The 17,135-nt window shown below is 42.2% G+C and overlaps 1 protein-coding gene across 4 annotated transcripts in view; it reads right to left on the bottom strand.

The window, feature by feature from the left end:
• The window catches only part of plxna1b (plexin A1b), a 185,316-nt gene that overhangs the window by 116,562 nt on the left and 51,619 nt on the right, over positions 1-17,135 (bottom strand). For all 4 annotated transcript variants that reach the window (XM_026168467.1, XM_026168469.1, XM_026168468.1 and 1 more), the window contains exon 3: positions 12,357-12,539. In XM_026168467.1, coding sequence (XP_026024252.1) covers positions 12,357-12,539 — 183 coding nt within the window. The remainder of the gene's footprint in view (positions 1-12,356; positions 12,540-17,135) is intronic.

The raw sequence follows: 17,135 nt of genomic DNA, 5'->3' as shown, positions 1-17,135 counted from the left end.
TAGTGTGACAGTCGGTGAAGGATCTGTGTAATAAACATATTGTAACCTACAGCATTGATGTCAAATCATACTGTGAGCTTCCTTCACACACACATGCACAGCATTGCAGAAATTTCCAAAGGTGAGTAGGGTACAATTGCAGCTGTGCCCGTTACTGCACATGAACTTTATCTGGCTTCTCTCTGTCTTTCCAACACACTTTATTCCCACCGGCAGTCTTGACCCTCTTGCCTCCTCTTCCCTCCACTGCATTACTAAATGCAGCCATTTTGGCTCCCCTAGGGCCCATGATAGAGCTTTGGTCGCCTCCTGGCCACATTAATACCACTAGGAGTGTAATGAAACTATGGATTTTCCATCGGAGCTCTGACACTAACTGCCTGTTTGCTGTGCATCCACTCTGTGCTATGCTGTTCTCCACTGTACATGTACAGAGGAGAGATTTCCCCAACAACAATAGCTCGTTGTTGTTTTTTCTTTCTGGAAATTGTTTTTCAACTGGATGGCATTATACTAAAAGTCAAATGAGTTACTGGCAAGCTTTTAACAGATGTTAAAAGAACTTTGTGTAAGATTTATTTTTACAGCAAAATTTTAAAAATAATAATAAAAAAAGAAAAACCTTGTAGTTGTAAGCAGATGCACTATCAAAGCAATGAAGTGTAGAATGAATCCTGTCCACAGCCACTGTGTAGTGCATGAATGAACACATACACACACACCTGAAGCCAGACTGAACGTGCAGAAGGAGTTAGTGTGTGTGTGTGTGTGTGTGTGTGTGTGTGTGTGTGTGTGTGTGTGTGTGTGTGTGTGTGTGTGTGTGTGTGTGTGTTGCCTCTGCAATTTTATTTCTCCCTCGCACATCCCTCTCTCTCTCCTTACACACACAAATGCACACAGGGGTAAACATGACCTACAAGCCCACTTATTTCCAACCCCAGCTGAAACTGCATTCCCACTGTTGTGGTGCACAACTCTAACATTCAGCAACATTGCAGCAACCCAGTTTCAGTGTTGTGGCTGCGTTGAAATCCCATGGCTGAATCACAAACATCAATGCTCCCTGTGACTCTCTCTCTCTCATCGTTCTTCTTCCTCACTATTGCCAACCGTGGCTGCCCTGACTACTGTTGCCATGGCAACCGAGGAGCAGGCCCAGCGCTGAGGGATTTGGAGACAAGTTGGAGTAAAGACCTCTATGTTATTGGAGCCTTATTATTGGGTGTGCACTTGTGTGACTGTGCTTATTGTTGTATGCTCAAAATGCTCTGATATCTTCTGTACGATAATAAAACGGGGCTCTCGTGGGACCACGAAAGCCATAGCCTGCCACTGCAAAGCAGGATAAATATCAACTAAGGAGCATGGAAAGCTAAACAACACAGTACACGTGTATTAGTCCATCACTGATTTAACTGCAAAAGAGCAGTTAAAGAGAATATAGCTAACCAAAGAAGTCTGTGTACCCACAATCTCTGTCCCTTCCCTCTCTTAAACACCCCGTGTACTGGCCATATCAATTCCAAGGTTATCAGTAATCCAATAGGTTTCCCTGGAAGCAGGCGGTTTTCCAGAGACACAGTCAATATCCTGAAAGTAGAAACATCCGGAAGGGATTCCTACCAAGTGTTCGTTCTTTCTCACTTTCTCAGTGACAAGACTACCTTTCTGTACTTTTCTCTCTCTCTCTCCCCCCGCTTCTTTTTTATCTTGAGAACAAATTTTTCATTGACATTCAAAGATCAGTGCATACCGTGACATGCAAACGTTTTGAGACAAACACCAGCACCCACATATACACAGGAAAGCAGAGAAGATCTACAGACAGGAAAACACTCTTCAGTGCCACACGGCAAAAACTGTCAACCATTCCTTTAAAGCACACACATGCAGACACACAGCAAGGTTAAAGTGAGAGGTTGTGGTGTTATTTCTGGGCCACTGGTTCACTGCCAGTGACCCATAAATAAGACAGCACATGGCTCCTATGGATATTACTGCATAGCTGGGAGTCCTCTGGCTATAGCTAGAAGTGGATACGGACTCCTGATGATCCATTTAGGATGGGTTTGCACAGACTGAAGCTCAGCTCTTTACTGATGACAAACAATTGAGTCTATATAGGAACTCAAAGATAACTACTTTAAACCATAAACTTTATATAAAAGATGGTGTTGTCGTGGTGGCTATGCCCAAGTGGTTAGTGAAGTGCAGCATTTCAGCGGTTGCCCTGTTGTTGTGGTCAATCCAGATGTTACAGGCAAGGGATGAATCTGCCTGAGAAACTCAGCTGTCAAATCATGAAGTAGCTTTAATAGTTCCTATTTGGCAGACTGGGGAGCTACAATCATGTTTTACATACAGTCTATGGTCCACGTGATCTTTCGCTCATTTACAGTAGAAAAAGGCAAGAAAACTGCCCATTAAATATTTACACAATGCTTTTTCCTACGAACCTCTGTTGCTAGAGTACTTTCAGAGTGTGATGCATGTCTTTGTACATATGGGGGCTTATGCTCATGGTTCCTTCCTGTTTTTCCAATTGTGTGTGCATCTGTGCCTGCCTTCATTAAAGACTGAATGTGTACAGTGTGTGTGTGTGTGTGTGTGTGTGTGTGTGTGTGTGTGTGTGTGTGTGTGTGTGTGTGTGTGTGTGTGCTCTCTGAGGACCCCGCTTGCGGTACTTTAATTAGCCTAATCCAACAGCAACACATGGATGGAGGAGCATAGTAGGAGAGGGATGTGAGGGTGGTTGGAGGGCGTGAGGTGGCAGACAGAACAAAATCTCTCTCCCTCTCCATACCATTTGTTACTCCCCCTCCAAAGAACACAACATGCACACACCTCCATCTTGGCTCTTGGCAGTGCAGTTGCTGGCCAGGCCATTGTAAAATCCACAGGGAGGGGGAAACAGTCTTTGAAACGGCCACATGGGCTGCTGGAGGCCAGCTATACCATTCCCAGGGAGACAGCATTCAAACCATAGCCACGCTAAATGACCAATTAAATATAATAGCGAGGGCTTAATTGGTGTTAGCCAATTTAGAATGACACTGTGCAATTAATGTTATAGAGAAGATATAGAGACGACTGTTGGGAGTGTCTGTGTGCATTGGTATGCTAATTCAGCAACCCAAACCAGTCTTTGTGTCTAAGACCATTTTAGCAAGAAAGGGGATAGATGGAATTGTGCAAGAAAGGAGGGCGGCAGGGGGTGTAAAGAAGGTAGATGAAGTGAGATAAGTTGGGAGGAGAAAAAGAATGACTGCTGGGGGAGAGTGGGTGGGGAGCAAGGGAGAGAGTGAAAGAGGGGGGAGTGAACAAAATTAAAAGAAAAAAAAAAACAAAAACAAGATGCACAAACAAATGCTAGCCTTGGGAATAGATGCAATCAGCTCAGTCAGTCAGCTAATGACCAATTCCATGGAGAAAAGTGAGACGGAGAAAGACCGATAGTGTGAGTGAAGCAAAGACAGAGAACAGAAGGACTAAATGGAAAGGACAAGAAGTGCAAGAGGAACAAGAGAAACATGGAAAAGAGAGACTAATTAATCAGGTTGAAACATTTGAATTTAATAAATGGATGGATAAATTACCAAAAGGAGACAATTGCATAATTTGGATATGGGATTAAAATGGGGAATATAAGGACATAAAGTGCCTCACCATTTTTAAAGACTTAGCTGGCGGAAATGTTAAGTCACAAGGTCAGCTACACCAGTAACAGGGCTTTTTTTCTAGCTCCAGTAATACTAATAAGGAGACCCTAGATAAAGTGGAACAAGAGTTGGTCCTGAAACTGAAATAAGTTCACTTTAGCCAGCTGTTACTCTAAGAGACTGGGCAGAGGGCATAAGACCAGTGTGGGGAATTGGCTTTCCGCTTGGCTATCACATACTCTTACGCTAACAGGATTACCCACAGGGTGAGTGCAGTATGGCCAGAAGTGGTCATGAGGCGAGTGGTCTGAAAGCAGGCAGGCTTGGGGCAAGATACAAAGCCAGCTAACACTGTGACAAGGTTTCAGGCTCAAGCTATTACCCCTGGGGGGGGCACAGGACAGAGGGGTAATTAGTTAGACAGCGGGAGATGCCATCATGCTGTGTGAGAAGGATAAACGCAGGGAGCTGTTGTATTTGGACTTGTTTTTGTTCGTGTATCTCAAAAGTATTTTGAAGTGTGTGCATTTTAAAAAAAACAAAAAAAACACAGAGAGACCCAGTCTGAATTTCATGGCCTTGAAGTGCTACTAAAGCCTACAACGTCCATTTGATGTCACACACTTCAGAAAAAGACATTCACAAATTACAGTAACATAATATGCAGTCACCTCATACAACACTGTATGCAAATATACGCAGGTGAGTGTGAATGCAAATGTGTGTTTGTTTCCCTACTCACAAATGTTAATCATCTTAACGTCACTAAACCACAGGAACTAATCAAAAACAATCTATTAAGAATCTATTAGCTTTGCAACGTGTAATCTGATAAGCCTGCTACAGTTGTTTCCCATAGGAGGCTGCGTGCACGAGTGTGCGAGTGTGTGCACGGCAGTGCCGTTTGCATTCTTCACAGTAGATTAGCCAATTTGATAGTAACTCACATATTTACACTCATTATTTGGTGTAATGGAGATGGAAAAGAATCCTTGTATTATCTTTTTTTTTATTATTATTATTATTTTCTCAGAGAAGCATCAAAGTGCTGTGCCTGCTTCCATTATGTGTCCTACTTCTGTGTCAGGGTATCCGTCCGTAAACAGTTGCTGATTTCTTCCATTTAATGGCTAAGAGGTTAAGCTTCCACATGTGGCTGTAATGGGCTTGTGGTGAGCTGTGTAGCGAGTTGAAGACAGTCTCTTTTAAAACCAGGAACATACATACTGTGAGCTGCTGAGTTTAATTGGAAAGGAATGAGCGTATGAGACACTGTGTGACTGTGACTGTATGAGAGATATAGCCTCCAAAGGTAATCTTTGCCTGCTGTGTCACTCATGACCAAACCTCCGGACACTGTGCTGTCCCAGTGTGTTTCCAAGTTGGTATATACCTGCATGAATGGGCTCATTTTACCTTTCAGTATGAGCTATGATATTCCCTCTAGTGCGTGTGTGTGTGTGTGTGTGTGTGTGTGTGTGTGTGTGTGTGTGTGTGTGTGTGTGTGTGTGTGTGTGTGTGCGTGTGCGTGTGCGTGTGTGACCTGTCAGAAATAATGACACCATGAGTCCTGGCATTGTGCCATCCACCAGGTGTGCTCTTGGCTGTATCAGCTGCCATAGACAGAGTTCTGCTATAATTCTATGGAACTGATGCCTTAAAGAAAATCATTATTTGCTGGAAAAAATACACTAAGCGCATCAACAGTATATTGTGATTTTCACTATTGTACAGTAAAACTGAGTGCAATTTTAAAAAGTGCATGTAACTTTCACACACACATATCATATGGAGAGCAGGGACTCTTTGATGTTCCACCCCGAGATGCCTAATGGAGATGACCTAGAAACAGGCTGGCCTCGTCCTCACTTGGATCATGTGAGCATCCCAGCTTGCATCCAGACTCTTCTAATCTTCCCTTAAAAATGGATTCTAGCGTGGTGCATTTATAATTCATCTCCCTTGCTCTCTCTTTTCATTCTGTATCCCTTTCTCTTGGCTTTTCCCCACTCTCATCTACTCCCCACTTTGGCTCATTAACCCCTGGTAGTAGTGAATTGTGGAGAGAACGCAGAGGTAGTGAATGAGTGCTGTGCAGTGCAGTCACACACAGTTGAACTGAGCTAAAATGCATTAGCGCTGAGATTATCAAGGACTGAACCGTTCTCATTTGTGGCATTAGCCTACACAGAAGCCCACTGTAACTTATCTTGCTCTTTAAAAATGATTAGCTTTAAACATTTATTGTAGCTTTGGTTAAAGGACTAGATTGGTGCCAAGATTAAGACACATTTGTTAAGGTTTTGAGAGTGAACTATCAAGTCATATCGCCTCTTAATGTCACCATAGCTTGTTAGGAAGGTAGGAAATATGGCTCGTTATGGCATATGAAGCTCTTGCAGGAAAAAGGTGCAGAATTAGACCCCTGGTTTAATGAGACTGGATGGAATCATGCATGTGTAAAGGATGGTATGGCATTAAATCTTTTAAGAAGACCCCTCATTACTGTCTACCCTTACAATCTAAGTGCTACAACCTATTTTCTGGAGTGGGAAAGAGCATGTATGTGTGTGCGTGGGCATACGCAAACTTTATACATGCAAACTTCCTGTATACATGTACACTTGTACATATATTTATTTGCATTCGGAGTGCATATGCGCACACTCCTCACTTTAATGAGAGAAAATGATTAGAGAGAAATAGCGATCACTGCCATTTCATCTCAACACATACAAACGCTCAGCTATTATCAGGGAGGGGAATCTTTGATCACAGAAGGAGATAGAAAGAGAATATGTGAGCAGCAGATGAAACAGAGAAAACGAGGCAGAGAACAGAAGCAAAGAGGCAAAGTGAGGAAGCAGTGGATGATCCTGTTACTCACTGTGCTTGTTACACTAGTCAGAGTTGAGGGTTATGGATGAGTTTTAGACATTGTTAGAGCTTATATTATCCAACAATCTATATGGTTGCTGCTCATACAATGAGCAAAAGCAGAGATAGCAGAAGTGAACAAACCCTGTATATTCACAGTGTGAATCTACAATGACACCCTCCAAAGGCTCGAGTGTGTGCAGACGTGTGCGAGAGTGCATTCACGGAGAGATGCAGAATGCTATTGTAGGATGAATATAGTCATATGCAAGGATAACCTACATATGAGAGAAAGACTCAGGCAGGCAATGAACAGAGACAACTGATATCCATTTGCTTGAGCGACAATCACACAAACACAGACACATTAGCTTAAGCTTGGAGATTTAGATTGTCAAACATATTTCATTGTCCACTGCCTGCGTCGGTATAAGTAAGACCTTATAATGGTCATTACATTACTTTAATAATATGCATATAGTTCAAGTTTCACTCCCCAAAAAACAAAAAACAACAATAAAATCACCATCTGTGGTCCTCTGAGCACTGTATTAGCCACGGTTAGAATAACAAAGGCAAAATTCATTTGAGGTTACGTGCTAAATGAGTGGTCCTACGGCATATTCCTGGCTCGTCTCACACATTTGTGGCTCAACTGGGCTATTTGGGAAAACACCATTTTACTGTGCTGACAGCACAGAGGGAACAAATTGTAGCAGAAAATGATACATTTAGCTGTTAATATGAGAACATTATGATTAGATTGGAAGACTGATGGCACGCTGGGAGAGAACTAAATTAGGTGGAAAAACTTGGTGTTAAATACAAAGTGCAAGTTATCCGTTTTGTCTAGGGAACTTGATCATAACTCCACAGCCTCTGCCATATCAAATCTCTTTCACAATCAGCTACATCTCCATTTCCTCCGTCGCTTTCTCATCCGCTTCGTGCGTTTGTGTGACCCCATGCAGTTGGGTGAACTAATGACCGAGGGCCACCAAGAGCCCGCACAAAGCTGGCCTCTGTGCTCATGCCCGGGCCAAACAACTCGTGGCTTGGGAGGCTGAGCCAAATGATGACACAAACCACAGAAGTCTCTCACTCAGACACTCACACACACACACACACACACACACACACACACACACACACACACACACACACACGAACAAACAAAGTCTATGTACCATATTTTCAGACTGTAATTTTCTGCACATTCTCAATTAAAAGACGACGACACAAATAGAGAATCAGTAAAAGACAGATGTTTATTTCATCATTCCTCCCTGACAAGCAACTACTTTATTTTCAGAATGTGTGTTTTTATTTTATTTATTTTATTTATATATAATTGTTTTTTACTATTTGGGCACTGTCTGCAAAGAGAAGGCTGGAACAACAATTTAAATGCAAAGCACTAAAAACAGCCTCACACACACAAACACATACACACACAGGGGAGTTGGACAGGGCAGCATTATGCACCAGTAGAATAACAATCATCAGTCAATTAGGCCATGACATGGTCTCTTGACGGTGACACCGGCAGCCCCAGTGGAATACATCAGTGACTTCACACAGCAATATACACATACAAATGACAAACTGTCACTTCTTATTAACCCCTGAAATGCTGTCTCACTGGTGTAGTTACGGCTTAAACCTCATTTCTGCAGTATTATCTTTACTATGATGAAACATTTTTTTGTTATTTTCAATAGGTTAGAAAAATAAAGATGCAAGCTTTAGATCATTAGATCGCTTTTGGGGATAATCTTTAACACCAAAGCTGGAGCAAGTTTTATGTTACAGTTACTTGTGTGGGTTAAGTTTTTCTTAAAATTTGACAGTGAGAAATATTATTTAGAACATTTGCTGAGGTAATTTTAGACAAAGCTCAAACTGAAGATGAGACTCAAAGACTTAAAATCTGTAATTCATAAACCTAACTGTGGCTTCATGAGGCCTGCTGTGTGTACAACAGCAACAACATGTGAAATCCCATCTGCCACTTAATGTTTAGATTGCAGCTGCTTAGCTGACGCAGTCATCCACTTAGCTTTTACAATGTGCTGCAGGGTGACAGAACAAATACTCGGTCATGTTCGCTTTCAAATACACCTCAACGGATCCTGTACTGATTAGCTAATGAAAACACTTACTAGGTGTAGGGTCAAACATGTTATTTTTTGGCTCCAAGACATGCTCTCAAACCATCATCCACTGCACTCTCTGCTTTGAATATCCATCAGTTTCCTTCCACATATCCAATTCGGGGTCACAGGGGAGCTGGAACCTTTGCCAGCTGCTTTTCAGCAGTGGGGTACACCCTGGACAGGTCAGAGGATTTTCAAAAAATGATTTCTCATATTCAAAGGATTTTTAAAATGCTATGTTGAAGTTTGTTACATCTATAAACCTATGTGTTTCATGTAGTAACATGTAGTGTAAGGCCTTATTTGTCCCATTCACTATGTTATTCTTATGCTGGTCGTTTACGCTCGTCTTATATTGTCTTCTAACTTCTGTCAGAAACTGCGGGGAAGCTCAATTGATGCACTGATGAATGGTCATTGAACGGCACCTCCGCACCCACACACCTGAGCCTGGCATGGACACAATGGGGGACACATCGAGCACTTGGGGCTCGTACCACCTGGCACACTGGCCCTATATACATAGCAGATGGCTCGCGCTGGCCTCTGATGGAGGGTGCAGCTGAGGAATCCTAACCTGCGTTTGAGTGTTCGTGTGTGTGCAGCACCAAAAGCAGACAATAGGTACTAGATTGTCAAGTGCAATCCTCCCTTCTTCTCTCATCTCCCCAGACCACCTATTGAGATGGTGCATATGTGTGCAAGCGTATGTGTGAGTGTGTCATGGTTGATGCCCATTTATTGTCACTGCTCAACGGGGCCTGAAAGCACAGAAGTGGCTGAGAGAATCACTCAGACTTTTATCATTATAAATGTGTTGGCTAAACAAACCACAGCAGCTTTGTTACAATGCTTCTTCAGACAGAAAGGCATAAAAGAGGAGTGAATAAGGTCCACTATGTAAACTAGAATAAAGCTGACAAAGACACAGGGACCGATGGCAGGCAGAGCCAAGCACCCAGACATAATCACATCGTCAAAGAATCAGAGCTTTTAATCCTAAAAATTAAGTGCAGCAGATAGCCGGTCAACAGTTGTGCCCTTGACCACAGCAGTATTCAGATGACCATTGAAATTAGTTAATCAGAGGGCATCACCTCTCTTCATCGCTTCCTTCCCCCTTCTTCTTCCGCTAACCTCCTATATCTCCTTCATCTTACCATCTTCCTTCCTGATTCTCTCTCTCTAATGTCGGTGTCCCATCAAACCATTACTCATTAGTAAAAGCTTCTCCTGCGAGTGTGTGAGAGACTACAGAGCACAGAGGGACTTCATTAGTGCTTAAAACATGTTGTTTATGCTACTGTCTTGTTGCTCTGGAAAACCTTGAACATTATAGTTAGTTAAAAATAGACTGAGTGCAGATATAACAGATTATCAAAGCACTTCACGTCTAGCCAATAAAGACGTGAACAAAAAGTTATTTAAGGTAAAGTGATGTTCCTTAAACCTCAAAACTCTCCCAGGAGATTAATGTGGATCCATTTGGCAAACATTAGTTGGTTATATTTAAGATTATTGCAACAGTCACTGCCAGATTTGTTGTTTTTCGGATTTGCCAATCATACCTTTCCATGTCTCTTAAAACGCACCTGAAAAGCACACATGCAAGCTGTCTCCTTAAGGCAAATTCATCCAGCCAACCAATACTCTCCTTATTTCTGCCCCTCTTTCCCTTCATCGCCCTCAGGCAGAGCTATATAAACAACATTCAACACTAATGCTCTCCTGAGGAAGGTGTAAGAACAGGAACATACTCAGTAATTCCTTCATGGCCTGCATGGACTCCCACTCGTCCACACAAACTTTAACACTCGCCCTGAAACAGACGGTGCTTTTACTGAAAGGATAATGACACAAATAAAAATCAGTTACAGAAACACTGACGCACACAATCAGAGGACCCAACAATCTGTTATCACACACTATTAATTCAGTTGCTCTTTTTCCATTTTTTTTTCTTCATCTGCCTCTTTATGGCTGCTGTCTGAGTGAGTGAGTGAGTGAGTGAGTGAGTGTGCGCGTGTGCATGTCTGTGCATGCTCCAACGTCAGGTTTTAGATATTGTTCCTTCACAGCAAACTGAATCCTTTCCAAGACCAGATTATTTTAGTTGTTTTTGGGTTTGACTGAAACACAAGGCAGCCAAAAGAACCGCGGGCTCCTTGGCTCTGCTGTTGCGCACACGCACACACATGATGCCGCGCACACACATGAAAACGACTTATCTCAAAACCTACTGCAGCAGTCTCTTCCCCAGGTGATGCTCCAAACACACGTATATACCTCAGTCAGAGTGCATAACACCACACAAGAAAAGACATGTGAGAACAGCTAAATAAATAAAGGGACTGTTGCCGAGCTAAGTGAATGGGTGTCACTTTGACAAATGCACGGCACTGAATCTTAGTCGACACTGTATTGTTTGCCGTCTCATGCGCTCTCATAAACACAAACACATGCGTGCACACACGAACCCATGCCATCGCAAGCGCGATGCATTATTATGCACACTGTGAGTGACAAACACACAAGCATTGCGTGAATACATAAACTCGTATTAAAAGTGCACAAACACACAGGCTGATTATACATTCATAATATTGAATGGATGACAGGTCTTGAGCAGTGTGGAGAGAAATGGGGTGAATTCTAATGAGATACCATTTACCCCGAGAGCTCTGTCCTCCATAGTCTGGATACACACACACGCGCGCACACGCAAAGGAACAATTGCTGAGATTGAACACAACACTGTTACACAAAAAGGACCATAATTGCGGAAAATTTTACATATATCTAACATACAATCACAAAAGGTCAGCTATATCAGTTTAATCAGGCACAGAGGTTTGTCCATTTGTTACATGACCGCACATCATTAATCATTCCTCTACAGAAAAGGGTGCAACAGCCGCATAAGTGCGATGACATAAACCCTAACTTGCTTTGAATCCACAAAGAAATTGACCCAAAGAAAGGGACAATAGTTTCATCAAGAAATGCACTTTAGATTTTCTTCTTCCCCACCAATGCATCCATCACCACTTTATCCCTGTCCAAAGCTCTATCCACCTCAGCCCTGCACAGCTGACCTGAACAGAAAAGCCATTCACCAGTCATAGCTGTTGGATTGATTGAAGGTGAGCTCTTAAAAGACCGTACGTGGCATTGGGACAAAGCAGTTACGTTTTATGCCTGACGTGACAAACATGACAATCAATGAAAGAGTAGGCGCAGACTTGCTTTAAATTGCTTGTTAAATGAACAGGTTTTAAAGAGACACTCGGATGTCCTGCTGGAAATAGCCACCAGCAAGAAAAATGGTGATGACTGCATTTAGTATAAAAAAAAAGCATCAGCAAAGTGCCTTATGCAAATCTACAACGATTAGGCCGCCAGTACACAGCTTATGAACTGACAAGCATCACTGGGCAAAACGCTGGTAACCATTCACAAGTAAAAAAATATTTGCCAGAAAGTTGCTTCCTTTTAACTGGATAATAAATAAACGACAAAAATCTAAATGCCTTTTTGGCTTACACACAATTTCCCTTCAACTTCATATTCCATCCAGTTCAAATGGAAAAGAAATACCAGCATCGATAGAAAAAAATAAAACAAAAATTTTAAAAAGACCACACACACACACCAACAATCCTACCTTCTTCAGTTTCCCATTGCGTGAGCCAACAAACGCCACAGTGTTGCCACGGTAGTCATACGCTGCCACTGAAGTCATGCCATCATCCTTATCGATGAAGAGAGGAATCCCCTCGATGGTGCTGGTTCCCCCCAGAGGCTGGTTGAAGTCCTGACCACAGAAGTTATCGTCGATCTGAAGTGGCTAGAGACAGGAGGGAAAGGCAACGAAATGAATCAGACAAAATAAAAGCACTCAAAATTCTATTCTGATCTAAAGCAGATTGTTCAGCAGAAAACAAATTAATGTAGGTTGTGATGTTTGGGGTGATTGTGTGAATGTTTTTCTGTCTGACAAGAGAATTCTTTAGATTTGTTGTGCTTTTAAAGTGGTATTTACAACAAGAAATGGAAAAGTATCTCATTTCAAAACAATAAATAGATTCCGTTTAATCATGAATTCATATAAGGACACATTCTAAAAATGCTACAAATTAGCTTTTATATTCAAAGAAATGCCTTTTTTAAATTCTAAACTAATGTGGTCTCATACTATGGAAGCCGCATGTGAAGCACCTATTCTGAGAATTCCTCAAATGCCCTTAAAAACAATTCGTAAAAGCAGCTAAGCTGCCTAAAAGTCAACTTGCTGCACGTTTCCATATTCAGTGAGAATGGCCAACATATTTGATTGTTGATTGATTATTGAAATTGAGGTTATTCACTCACACTCACACACTGCTGTCTTTAAAGCACAATCCCACCATGCAAACCCCTTTTATTCCACAGTGTTCGGTCATGGTGGTGACACGGCAGTAATGATGGTGACTATGTGACAATATCTGGAACATTCCAGTGTCACGAGGGGTCTATCACCCCAGGCAATCCACTGACCCATATGATGCTTTAACCAGTCATGACATACAAACACAGTCAGGGTATAATCCATGAAGCAGGGTTAAAATGCCACAGCCAATAAATGCTTTACTTCATTTGCACATTTTTGTACACAGTTTCAGGATATCAATCAGGTATCACTGGGGTTAAGTATTAATACATTAATCTGATGGATAACATTTAGTGACTGTTGTTTCTAGTTTCCCACGCAAGAAAAGTGACCAATGTTTCCTTATTTATTTCATCATTATCAACATCTTTCCCCCCCCCCCCCAAACTTCTGATCAGATGAAAACTAGCCTGAAAACCACTTAAACTCTGGGAAACTGAAAGCTATATTTTCTACATTGTTGTACATCCAAACAATAAGTGATTAATTAAACCAAACCAATAACTGTCACGGCCAATCAAAGTAATTCTCTAGTGCAAAATAAATGTTTAAAAAAAAAAAAAAAAAAAAAGGTTGTCTGAAGTAGTGCTGGGCATCAGGTGACTTGTCACCATGTTTTTGCTGCTGATGAGATGAAGTTGGTAAGATAGGCTGACACCATCTAAGAGCTCAGACTTTTCTCAGCCTCAATGTGGAACTTTAAGAGAAGCTTAACACTTGTTATCCTGTTAAAAATAATTACACTGTCAAGTTCCAGACGTACAGGACTGATAACATTAATATGGGAGCTACACAGCAAAGGTTATCACTTGTTATGAGCCCGGCCACTAGCCGCTACCACAGTGATAACAGTTGGCTAATATTACTATTGGATTATTGCTAATAGAGTTAAACGGTATGCTGTGTGCTGGCCAGGTTAACATTCATGATAACTGTTTAAAACTTAAATATTTCTCAAACTGGAGCCTGACTCACTTCTTTAAGTTCCTAAGTGTCTGTTAGTGTCAAGAACGTCAACTACTTCAGCTGCTAGTGTGCCTGGCTGTCTGCAGCAGATATGTGTGAAGTTGTGTGTTCACTGAAGGAGGCAAAGCCAGCACTAGGCCTGCACAATAAATCGAAAATTTATTGTCATTGCGATATCAGCCTGCGCGATGGGCCCATCGCAAAAGACGACGTAAAGTGCGATAATTGGGTACCTTAAAATGTTTACACACGTGCTTTAAAGAATTTACCAATCAAAGAAACCCCTTTACACATTTGACCAGTCGAATAGAGCCCTTCACGGCATTAACCAATCAAATGGATTAGAGGCCCGCCTCCTACGCAGGTGGGGAGCGAACAACGCTGCAGCAACGAGTCAGAGTTGTAAAGGTTGAGAGCGAGACGCATGACGAGAACGCTACTGACTATGAACTCGTGCCTAAAAAAAAAAAAAAAAAAAATAGTACCTCGCTTATTTGGAGGCATTTTGGATTTGATAAAGACGACGTTCTCCAAACACAGGTACTCTGCAAAACTTGCCGAACACTCGTGGCAACCACCAGAGGAAACACGACTAATCTCCACCATCATCTTCAATACAACCACAGAGAACTGTTTGAAGAGTTCCAGAAAGACAGGGGTAGCTAAACAAAGGTTGCTAATGTTAAGACAAAGAGCGCAGCAGTCCAACAGCCGTCTCTGTATCAGAGTTTTTCAAGTGGAACTCCTTATGAGAAAACGTCAAAGCGCTACAAAGAAATAACAGAGGCCATTACACATTTTTTAACAATGCCTATAAATACAGTTAGCAGAGAGGGCTTCACCAGTCTGATACATAAAGTGGACCGGAGATACCCATCCCCTCACGAAACTACTTTTCCCATGTCGCCATTCCACAAATGTATGAAACATGCCGGAAGACCGTCATGTTTGAACTGAGCCAAGCTGAAAACTACGCAAGCACTACAGTCAAGTTTCCTCTCCAGTTTTGACTTGCATCATAACTACTTGGTGAGTGGTAAAATGATGAACAACTGCATTGAGATAATTTGCAGTATAATTTAAGTTATGTTTATTTAAAACTAATTCTAGAGACCAGGAAGGATGTCTTTCAGAATTCAAGCCTCAATGTTTTTTTATGGGGGCAATGTTTCAATGTTAAAGTGCACTTTGTTGTTACACTGCTAATACAGCAGCTTTCATTAAATAAAACTGTTGCAGTAAAGCGGAAATTATGTATTCATTTTTTGTTTTTATTTTGCTATTTATTTTATCGCAAGTCACATCGTTATCGCAGTATTGATCACAGTTATCGCACATCGCAGGTTTTCCTAATATCGTGCAGCCCTAGCCAGCATTGTTAGCATCGTTGCTGTAGAAATTGATTATCACCTCAGACAGTAATTTTTAGCAATGATTAGTGTATGAGTATCAATTTTCTTTGACAACGCCAATCAAAAAAAGTCCACTTTGGATGCTGTTATTAACAGAGAATAAATGTTTGTGCATCTGCGACTTAACCACAGCCGGCAAACGTGTGAGTTGCTGTATTCACACACATACACATACATAGGGAGCGTGTAAATGGCGGTGTAATCCATAGTCTTATCACTACATCATCTGATTGATCCGCACAGGAGAAAAGATAACACCCACTCCCTCCTGATCTGCTTAAATTGCCTGCAGCTCGGCACAAGTCAATAAAACGTTATTCTGCCTTTTTCTTCCTTCTCACTCTTTTTCTGTCTCCTCCTAGCCACTACAGTAACTTAGCAAACATCAATATTCCCTCCCTGTCCTTTTCTACTTCTGTACCTTCTCTTTTCATCCACCCCTTCTCTCTCCATTTCTCACAAAGTCACCAACTCCAGCCCTCTGTCCATCACACATCTGCCCACTTAGACCAAGTCCTCCGAGAGGTGGTAGGACAATCAACTCGAGACAACAAAGTGCTTGCCCCTTCTTACTCCCCATTTTTTTGGCCCTAACGTGTCACAGGGTAGAAGGAAACAAATAAAGGGGTCAGTTTAATGGGGGTTTCTGTGTGTATGGCAGTGTGTGCATTTAACGAAGTGAGAGCTAGAAGCAAACGCAACCATTACCTGAAACAACTTTCTTTAGTAACCACTGATGGCTAGAAGGCACTTTCATCCCTCACAACAAAGGCGACTGACAGACAAACATATAAGCACCCATGCGCACACAATAAACCGAGACATTCTTTCAACCTGAGCAAGCAGATGTGGTTACAAGCAACAAAATAATTCCTCATACACATCATATGACAAAAACTAGGGCCAACCATTTTAAACCATGTAGTCATGTGAAAGAAGTGCATGTGTCTTCAGTAGCGTTTCCACACAAACAACCACACACACACAAAATCCCAAGATGTACAAGCCTAAGAGGCAGGACCTAAAAAGGTTAATGTATCTTCTTTAGAGGAGGCCAACTGTGGAAAATACTGTATACAGTTGCCCCAAGACTCTATAAGGGTTAATACACAAACCACCATTACAAACACAGGCATTAGCAAGTGCTCACACAGTAACCTACTAGGGCCGAACGATTATGGAAAATAATCTAATTGCGATTTTTTGCCCCAATATTGCGATTGCGATGCGATATGTGATTATTTTTTAAGGTCTTTGTCTTCTGTATTATTAAACAAAGACAAGCAATACATCTGTGGTGGGGCGTGGTCTGCGGGGCCGTGCGGACGCACCTGCACGGCATCCGCAATCACGCCCGCCGTGTTAAAACACGGGGACTCAGGGGTTGGTGGTGGTGTGGTGTGACGTGAATCAAATAAAGTTGGCTCTGAACGTCGCTCCGTGGTCCCGCCGTGCCTTATTCATGCCACATTGGTACCGAAACCCAGGAGGCGGCATGGCGGGTACCTACCAGAGCCAGGAAAGGAAAGAGCTGGCCGAGAGGGTGGCCGAAATAGCGGCCACCCAGCGGAAGCAGGCGGCGGAGGTGCGTCGCCAACAGGAAGAGCTGCGGAAGGAGAGCGAACGCCACCTGGGG

This window comes from Astatotilapia calliptera, chromosome 5, assembly GCF_900246225.1.
Source record: "Astatotilapia calliptera chromosome 5, fAstCal1.2, whole genome shotgun sequence".
Lineage (NCBI taxonomy): Eukaryota > Metazoa > Chordata > Actinopteri > Cichliformes > Cichlidae > Astatotilapia > Astatotilapia calliptera.
Note: the sequence above shows the minus strand (reverse complement) of the source record. Positions and strands in the feature narration are given on the sequence as shown.